The sequence below is a fragment of the Enhydra lutris genome, unplaced genomic scaffold, assembly GCF_002288905.1.
Source record: "Enhydra lutris kenyoni isolate GAN:26980312 unplaced genomic scaffold, ASM228890v2 scaffoldscaffold31, whole genome shotgun sequence".
Classification (NCBI taxonomy): domain Eukaryota; kingdom Metazoa; phylum Chordata; class Mammalia; order Carnivora; family Mustelidae; genus Enhydra; species Enhydra lutris.
Window position 1 is genome coordinate 22,531,076 of NW_019154115.1, and position 9,559 is coordinate 22,540,634.

The 9,559-nt window shown below is 57.3% G+C and overlaps 1 protein-coding gene across 1 annotated transcript; it reads left to right on the plus strand.

Moving 5' to 3' along the window:
• Positions 1–5,976: 5,976 nt before the first annotated feature.
• Positions 5,977–9,201, plus strand: LOC111153275 (zinc finger protein 219). Its single transcript, XM_022512195.1, has 4 exons — positions 5,977–6,104; positions 6,374–7,781; positions 8,091–8,222; positions 8,458–9,201. The coding sequence occupies exons 1-4, from the start codon at positions 6,099–6,101 to the stop codon at positions 9,057–9,059; spliced, it is 2,148 nt and encodes a 715-aa protein (XP_022367903.1). The 5' UTR covers positions 5,977–6,098; the 3' UTR covers positions 9,060–9,201.
• The last annotated feature ends 358 nt before the right edge of the window (positions 9,202–9,559 follow it).

Genomic DNA, 9,559 nt, shown 5'->3' on the forward strand with positions numbered 1-9,559 from the left:
GTAGAAGAAGACTGAGCCAGAAGACTCCTGGGAGTTAGTACTGACAGGCAGGGGTCTAGTGGTCCTTTGAAAGACACTTATGTTCTGCTCACTGCTGGGCCAACACTCATCTGATCACTGTGTCTACTCTTCTTTCCTGGGGAGTGCAAATCACATTTAAAGGGATCCGGAAAAATTGTGGGTCTATTCCTGCCTCAGTCCCCATGTGCATTAATTTTATTTGGTAAGCAGTGGCCTGACAGAATGTGAAATGTTAGGCTTGCTTTGAGGATCCCTGAGCTGGTAGGACAGTGGAAAGAGACTCTTTAGCTTCATTTTCCTTACCTGTAAATGCAGACTGATTATATTTCAGAGTGTTATTGTAAGGATTCTATACTATTCAATATGTGAGCAGGCATTCCGTCAATATTGATTAAACCTGAGTATACTACTTACAAATTTGTAGCCCCTGTCTAGATTACAAGCTGCTCATGGGAAGGATCTACAAGCCCCTCATCTGCTCATCCCCCAGTGCTAAGCATAGTGCCTGGTACTCGGTAAGCAATCAGTAAATATTTGTTGTATTGAAGAGCCATTAAAGTGACTTAAGGAATGGGAAAGAGAATTCGAGAGGAAGGAGTAGGATTTGTTTATCAAGAACAGAAAGGACCGAAGAGTAACTTTAATAATGTTTCTTATACGGCAGACATTAACTATCTCTATAATCGCCCCTCCTCCTCCTCCCCAAAAAGAGAGACAGAAATTGTAAGGGAGAGGCTTTGAGATAAAACCCCAGGAAGAACTTCCCGAGTCTGTGCATGTTGGGGCAGAAAGAGCGGCAGAGCCAACTCCTTCCCTGGTATGTCCGGGTTTAGGGTGGGAGGGGCAGTCCGGCTTGGAGGCTGGGGGAAGGACGAGATGACCTTTCAAAATCTCTTCCAGTCTCCTGTAGGAACCGTCTGTGCGTCCCACCCCCGCTCCCTCCCTCCCTCCCTCCGACAGCGCCCCCCGTCTCCAAACTGCCCGTACCCCGCCCCTGGCGGCCGCCTCTCGCGGCTCCCGGGGTCCCCAGCTCCCTGTCCCCGGAGCCAGAGCCCCGCTCCCGCTCCCGCGCGGCTCCCAGCCCCGCCGCGCCGCCCCCCGCATGCTAATGGCCGGGCCGCCTCCCGCCGCACACAATGCGGGCCAGGGCCGGGGGCGGGGGACCGGGGAGGGGGCGGGGGCCGGGCCGGGGGCGGGGGGGCCGGGGCCCGGCGCATCTCCCCCGGCCCCACGTAACGCTGACGCCCGCGCCGCCGGCCCGCCGCCCGCCGCCGCCGCCGCCGCCGCCCGCTCCGCCGCCGCCCGCCCGGGGCTCGTGAGTAGCCGCTCCCCCCACTCCCGGCCCCCCCCTCCGCCACCCGGCCCCCGCCCCCGGCCCCCTCACCCCCACCCGGAGGGGGGGGCCCGCTCCGCGCGCCCGGCTAGGAGCAGGTGCAGGGGGCGGGGGCGGGGGAGGGGCGCCGGCTCGGCCCCAAGCAAACTTCGCCCAGAGCTCCTGGGGGGGCGGGGTGGGGGCGGCGGCCTCGGAAGCCGGGAGAGCTGGGGGGCCTCGAGGGAGGGGGGGGCCAGGTGGGGGAGCCGGGAAAGCGCACACCAAAGGGGAGAGGCCAGCGGGGGGGGTGCGGACGTCTTTGTAGGGGCCCGAAGGCAGGGCGCGAGGGGCCTGGGGGTGCAAGGCGGCCGAGCCGGGAGCCAGAGTGGATGAGCGCCCCCCGGCTCAGGTAGGGCTGATGGAAGAGGGGGAAGGGACCTAAACTCTCCCGGAGCGGGGATGGGGGAGGGGTGAGGATGGGGGGTGCTTCCCTCTCTGCGTCCCAAACAAAGTGTCACAAAGAGCTCGGCCCGGCGGCAGCAGCGGCGGAGGCGGCTGCAACTCAGCTTTTGTTCTCCCGGCCGGGGTAGCTGAGCCTTGGCCTCCCAGTCTCCCAACCCTGCCCCCCATCATCCTTCTAGCTTATCTTCCCCGGGAGGGGACTGGGGTGCTGCTGGAAGAATCTCTTCTGCAGGATCACAGGTCCTGCCCTACTTGCCAACCTACTTCTGGGAGGGAGATTTTCCCAGAGGCTCTCCTGCCTACCCCCACCCCCTAATCTGAGGACTGAGACTCATATGGGTGCTAAGACTCTGACCTTTCTAGGGTCAGCTCCAGTTAAGGGGACTTAGGGCTGGCGCCATGCCCCCTCCCCCAAATCAAGGTCCTGTAGAACTTTCAGAAGAGGGGTCAAGTTGGGACATGCCTGGGAAATAAGATTCGCCATGGTGGGGTGGCAGGTGTACCTTCCTCTTGTCTCCTGCTGCACATTTGGAGTCAATGATTGAGGTGCCATGCCCCCAAATCAGGACAGTGAGGATGGAGGAAGGAGGCTTTACCAAGAACTCAGTGTAAAAGATGGGCGTGCTGTGATGTGGGGTCAGTTTAGAGGAACTCCCTGAGCAGTGAGGTTCAGAGGGCCATGGATAGGAGACCATGAAAGTGAGCTACTGGCATGTACTTGCGATAAGAGTGGTCTTGATTCTAGACCACCTAAGAAGCCCCTTTTCTTTCTTACCTCATCTTGTGCGGCGTTAATCATAATTGGTAGCAGACTTCAGAGGTGTGGGATTCTCTACAGGGGGAAGAGCATCAAATATTAGAAAAGACCAGTGACAGAGGCTTCATCACAACTATACCTCAGAAGTCCTGAATCCTTGCCCCTTACACTTTGACCCTAAAAACTTTTGAACCACGGGTTTGAGGTCCTTCAGGCAGCAAATGCTTCTGTGTACCTGTCCTTGTTTCTAAGTCTTCTCACCAACCCTTCCAGCCCTCCCTAAAGCAATAAGGTTGATGGTCCACACGCCCTTCCCCACCAGCTTTCCTAGCACACAAAAATAATTGGCCTGTTGCTTTGGAACGATTTCCGATCCCTATCCCTGGCTCTGTATCCCTATAGAACCCAAATAAGGGCCAGATAACCCCTGATTCCCAGTGAGGGTGGAAAGTAGGTCAGTACTCCTGTCTGGCCAAATCTCGTGGATGGTGTTTAGGGCCTAACTATAGAAAACTCTGTGATAATTGCCCACAGGCAATACGTGCATGCTGTGGGTTCCAAGCTGGTTCATAGCTCTTGACCCTGTTAGTGCTCTTTTCTGTTGAGAACAAACAAAACAAAACAAAACAAAACACTAGTGGGATCAGGTGCCTGGGGCCTCCTTTGGTGTGGAGATGACTCAGGAGGTCTTGACTGGGCCTAAGAAGGTGTCCAGGTGGGTTTTGTTGATTTGAGGCTACCCTCTAGGGAAACTTTCCCTGTTTGGGAATTCAGCTTCAATTTAGGCCTTCTTGTATATCACTTTTTTCCATCCTGGAAAATGCTATGTGTAAAGTAGGTCTTCTGTTTTTGTTTTGTTTTGGTGGAGGAAGCTTTGTCCTGTTCCTACTCTACTTGCTTCATATATGAGGTCAGCCTCCCATGAGGTATTTTGCTTGCTGTGCTACAGGCAATTTTAGGGGCCCTAGAATCTTCTCAGAATCAGAATATGTGCCCATAGGTTAGTCAGCTATGACCATGCAGTATTCCCAGCCTCCCCCCCTCCTCCCCCACCATCTGCTTCCTCTGAATATACCAGATTGGCTGTACACCAGGATGTTCCGGGAATCCCCAGGAGAGCAACAGAATGTGATGGACCCAAATACGATGCCTCAGTAACTCATTCCAGGATGTACAAACTGTAACTGTCAGGACACTCCTTATAGCTAATTAAAATTCTTCTAGTTACATCTATTTTCTATTACACTTATCTATTTTCAGTGACATCTAAAAGGCCAAAATAATTCCTCTGGTACCAGTGTTCCCCACCCCCCCATAGTTCCGAGATAGGAATTAAAAAAAAATCCTCTAGCTTTTTTCAGTGCTTTATCTGTGGTGCTAAAATGGCAAATGTGGCCCCTCTAGCACTTCCAACTCTTTCTATGGTACCGAGGTGGCCAAAGTGGCTCCTCTGGTAGCCCACTGCACTCTCCATGGTACTGAAGGGATGACCATTTGTTTTTAACATCTCTCTGGGGTCCAGAAGAGTCCTGTGACTCAGAACCACAAATTTTTGAGCTGGATGGGACCATTAATATAAATTAGTCCAACTTCCTTATTTTACAGATGAGTAAACTGGGAGGTTAAGTGATTTACTGAAGGTTGCAGGACTATTAATAGTCAGACTGGGCCCACAATAGCCTTGCACTCCTCAGTCCTACTCTTTAATTCACCTTTTGTGACACTTACGCATGGAGCCTAGCTGGGCTCTTGGTCCCAGGAAAGGGGTTTGTTTGGAGGATCCAGAAGATGATGGTGGATGCCCTAATTTGGAGCTACAGAAATACAAATGTTAAATGTGGTGGTGGAGGTTGTTTAATGACCCTTGGATAAGGACACTTTGTCAGTCAACCTCCTGTTAATAAAATTCCCTTAACCCAGATTTCACATGTAACAGGTACCTGCCCCTTTATGGAGTCTTATCACATTCACATTCATTAAATGTCAAAAATTAAAGAAGGCTTGGACCTCCAGAGCCTTTTCTTTTTGCTGATGAGCAGGGCTGACTCCTGGCCCAGTTCTCTTCTGTTAAAGAACCTTAAGCAAAGTAATGCTTGAGTCCTTTTCTTTCTCAGTAACCCATTTCAGTTTCACAATGCCTATTGTATGGAAGTTCTTTATATCTCAAATATTCTTTCTATCTCAGGCAAAAAAATAGGTTAGGCCCACATTCATCCAGCCTCAACTGGAGACAATTCTATATGTAAGCAGGAAGGTAGGCTGGCTGACTTCTGCTCATCTTCCCCAGGCCTGTTTCCATGAATGTTAATTCTGGGGTTGCTTCTAAGTCCTAATGCTAACTAACCTCTGCAGCTTAGAATCAGGAGAGCACCCCCCCACACACCCCAGCTTCTTCTCAGTGCTCTTCTCCTTCCTCAGAACTGGAGCTCTGCACATCCCAGGCCCAGGGAATTTCAGCCTGGAGAATTTTAACCCTTTCCTGCTCAGAGCATGTGCTGAGCCCCTATCTGTGCAGATGGCCCAGCCCCGCCCCCCGTCCCTCACTCCAGCCTCTTGAGCTCAGAGCCAGTGTAATCCTCCTCTTGTGTGAGGGAGCCTCTCCCCTGCAGAGAGAAGGAAAGCCTGCCTCGGAACAGCCCTGGACAAAGGGGCTGAGATGCCCCATCAAACTGCAGGCTCTAAGGTTTGAAACATGGGAATGAATTCTATGCGGTATTTGTAGTTTTTAACCCCTTCCCCAGGCCAGCAGCGCCCCTTAACTTCCACTCCTCCCCCAACTCTCTCTTCATTCCCTCTCCCTCTGGCTCTCTCCCCCTTCATGCCCCTCCCCCTCTGTCTGTCTCCAGACTCTCCGCTGCTGGGAGGTGTTTCTCTCCCATGCATGAATGAGTCTCTGTAATGAATGGAAATGAATGGATCAGGAATCCAGGCGGAGGGAGGGAGTACGAGGGGGAAAAGACAGAAAGACAGGATAAGGGCAGAAGGAAGGACTGTGGAGTGTGGAAGGATGTTTGGCTGATCGGTCAGTTAGGGGTCTGAGAGCAACTGGTCTCACTTAGATAACTGGGGGGCATGGTAGGCCCACCCCATTTGCTCATCAAGCTGCATAGCCTGACTTAAATGGGAGAGGGGTATACTGTGATGGTTTCTACCACCAGGGGGTGGTGATGGTGGTGGTGATGGTGGTGATGGTAACGATGGTAGCGGTGGTTTGGGACTAGGAGTTTAAAATTAATACTTTGGGGGAAGACATCCTGGTTGTTAGGGAGCCTGTGGGCTGGGCAAATCAAGGAGTAAAAATTTTGAAGACAGCAGCCCCTTCCTGTCTCAGGGTGCAAGGAAGGGTAATGGATAGGTTGCAAGAGTACGGGCTGCTAAGAGTATGGGGTTGTGGGTGCCTCTTTCCACTGCTGAAAACCAGGGCTCATCTTTCCCTCCAAACCTGTCTCTCTTGCTTTAGCTCTTCAGCACCTGTTGCCTTCACTAGCAGCTCTTCCTCCTTCTCTTCCCTGCACTCCCCAGAACCAAAGAATGTGAAGGGGGTCCATGGAGGTGAGTGAAGAAGCTCCGGCCTGAACCTGCAAGTACTTCCGATTATACTCCTTCCCTGCCCTACCTCTCTTAGAAGTTACGACTGTGGCCCCAACAGCTCAATTCCCATTCATATCCCACTTCCCTTAGGGTGAGTGGGAAGGGCACTCGGTATTCCTGATTCAGGCCCCAACCCACCTTCCCTCGAGTTCTTCTGGCCTTCCACGCCCTTGCTTTTCCCACAGCTGTCCCTTCTCCACCCCTTGCTCTACTCAGGTCTTTCTCCACAGGGCTCACGTCCCCGTGCTCCGGGCGGCCATTTAGTGCCCTCGCCGCCCGCCTTCGACGGCGAACTGGATCTGCAGCGCTACTCCAACGGGCCAGGCGTGAGCGCCGGGTCTCCAGGGATGGGAGCAGTGGGCTGGTCCGAGAGTCGCGCAGGGGAAAGACGCTTCCCTTGCCCTGTATGCGGGAAGCGCTTCCGCTTCAACTCTATCCTGGCTTTGCACCTGCGGGCGCACCCAGGCGCCCAGGCCTTCCAGTGCCCGCACTGCGGCCACCGTGCCGCGCAGCGGGCCCTGCTGCGCTCACATCTGCGCACGCACCAGCCGGAGCCTCCGCGTAGCCCCGCCGCACGCCTATTGCTGGAGCTGGAGGAGCGCGCGCTACTGCGCGAGGCCCGGCTGGGGAGAGCCCGAAGTTCTGGGGGCATGCAGTCCACCCCTGCCACTGAGGGCCTGGCGCGGTCCCAGGCTCCTTCGTCGTCCACCTTCCGTTGCCCCTTCTGCAAAGGCAAGTTTCGCACCGCGGCGGAGCGAGAACGCCACCTGCACATCCTGCACAGGCCCTGGAAGTGCGGCCTGTGCAGTTTTGGCTCCAGCCAGGAGGAGGAGCTGCTGCATCACAGCCTGACGGCCCACGGAGCTCCTGAGCGTCCCCTGGCGGCCAGCTCGGCTGCTCCCCAGCCTCAGCCTCCGCCCCAACCTGAACCGAGATCAGTCCCAGAGTCTGAGCCGGAGCCTGAACGTGAGGCAGCGCCTGCCCCCGCTCCCGCCGCTCCAGAGGAGCCCCCCGCGCCCCCGGAGTTCCGCTGTCAAGTGTGTGGCCAGAGCTTTACGCAGTCCTGGTTTCTGAAGGGCCACATGCGCAAGCACAAGGCCTCCTTCGATCATGCGTGTCCCGTGTGTGGCCGCTGCTTCAAGGAGCCCTGGTTCCTTAAGAACCACATGAAGGTGCATGCCAGCAAGCTGGGGCCACTGCGCGCCCCGGGGGCTGGTTCCGGTGCTGCCCGGGCCCCCCAGCCTCCCGACCTGGGCCTGCTGACCTATGAGCCGCTGGGCCCCGCGCTCCTCTTGGCCCCGGCTCCCACTCCCGCCGAGCGCCGTGAGCCTCCGAGCCTCCTGGGCTACCTGAGCCTGCGAGCTGGCGAGGCCCGGCCTAATGGTGAGGGTGCCGAGCCTGGGGCCGGCCGCGGCTTCGGAAGCTTCCGCCCACTGCCCTCTGCTCTCCCAGCCCGGGCTCGCCGGCATCGCGCAGAAGAGCCAGAGGAGGAAGAGGAGGTGGTGGAGGCAGAGGAGGAGACCTGGGCCCGCAGCAGGGCGTTGGGCCCTCTGGCTTCAGTGCACCCGCGCCCAGGCGAGGGGCCAGGGCACTCTGCGTCTGCTGCGGGGACCCAAGCAAGGTCCACCGCCACGCAGGGTATGTAAGGGGTCTTTTCCCTCCAAGATTTCCACATCCGGGGCCCATTCTGACGCTACCACCGCCCTCCTTCCCCTTCTCTTTAAAAGGGACCCGTCTCTTACTCTCGATTGTTTTCACTCCTGGAGGCCACTTTTCGAGGGACATAGCACAACTCACAACAAATCCAACCCTTCAGCTTCCCTCAAATAGACTGTTTCCTTCTGGAGACTTAGAGGAAGCAATCCTAAGGGGTGGGTGTGGGGTGCGTGGCTCTGATAGGGATAGGGCAAAGGGCCTTTCTGACTTCCCTTAACGTGTGCGTTGCAGAAGAGAACGGGCTGTTGGTTGGAGGGACCCGGCCTGAAGGGGGCCGGGGAGCCACAGGAAAGGATTGCCCCTTCTGTGGAAAATCTTTCCGCTCCGCGCATCACCTTAAAGTGCACCTTCGAGTGCACACAGGTGAGGGGGACAGCCTCTGTGGTGGGGAGGGAACTGAGGGGCGGGAACAGAGAGCGCTGCCTGAAAGGCAGCCTGCAGTTTGGCCAGTTGAGGTGGTTGGGGGAATGCTGCTCTGTTAAATGAGAGAGGGTGGGGGTGTGTCTTTCTGGTCCAGAGGGGCCTGTACAGAGAGCGAAATGCGGGTGGGGCCGGCCGTGATCGTGCTTCTGTGACCCTGTCGCACCCCTTTCTCCAGGCGAGCGCCCCTACAAATGTCCGCACTGCGACTACGCGGGCACCCAATCCGGCTCGCTTAAGTATCACCTGCAGCGCCACCACCGAGAGCAGAGGAGTGGGGCGGGCCCCGGACCACCCCCAGAGCCGCCGCCCCCTTCCCAGCGGAGTGCAGCACAGCAGTCGGGAGCCAAGGCAGCTCCGCAGCCTGCGACCTGGGTGGAGGGCGCTGCGAACCCCCGGCCTCCTTCGAGCGCGGCGCCGGGTTCCCGTCGGAAGCCCGCCAGTCCCGGGAGGACCCTGCGCAACGGGCGAGGCGGTGAGGCCGAACCCCTGGACCTGTCCCTGCGGGCGGGGCCGGGAGGCGAGGCTGGGCCGGGGGGTGCCCTCCACCGATGCCTCTTCTGCCCCTTCGCCACGGGAGCCCCTGAGCTCATGGCCTTGCACCTGCAAGTGCACCACAGCCGCAGGGCTCGGGGCCGCAGGCCGCCCCAGGCCGACGCGTCCCCGCCCTACGCCCCTGCACAATGCGGAGAGACCCCTCCCAGTCCTCCTCAGGAAGGGGAGGAAGGCCCCGGGCTGCAGAGAGCGGGAGAGGCGGGGCTAGGGGGACAAGAACGGTAGGGAGCCCTCTTAGGGGCGGTTAGCTTAGTGAGCTCACCCCGCAGGAGCGGGGGAGCGCTAGAGGTAGTTGGGTAGAGCAGCCAGCAGGGGGCAGCGTGGGACCCATATCCCAGCCCCAGGCGGACCAGAGGTAGAGGAGGTGGAGGGGGTGGAGGGCGTAAGAGGGTGGGCGGGCGCTACCCACCCAGCCCAGGGGAGAGTCACAGTGCCTTAGAAGTGGCAGGGGTGAGGATCAAAGAACGGGGTCCCAGGGCTGGCAGAGGGTTGTGTCCCTGTTGAGGAGCCGCTCTGCCAGTCTTTGCTGGTCCATAGGCGTGAGAGTTTATTTTTGTACAATGGGTGGGGGTGGGGGGCACTGTACCCTTCTAGCCCCTTCAGGGGCCCTGTAGACGTCGCTATTTTTGGTACGATTCCTGTCATCCCTGTCGCAGAGTTGTGTCCCCAATAAACAGGTGTCTTGAGGCACAGGGCGCTGTGTCTGTCTGCCTATGTCCTGTCCT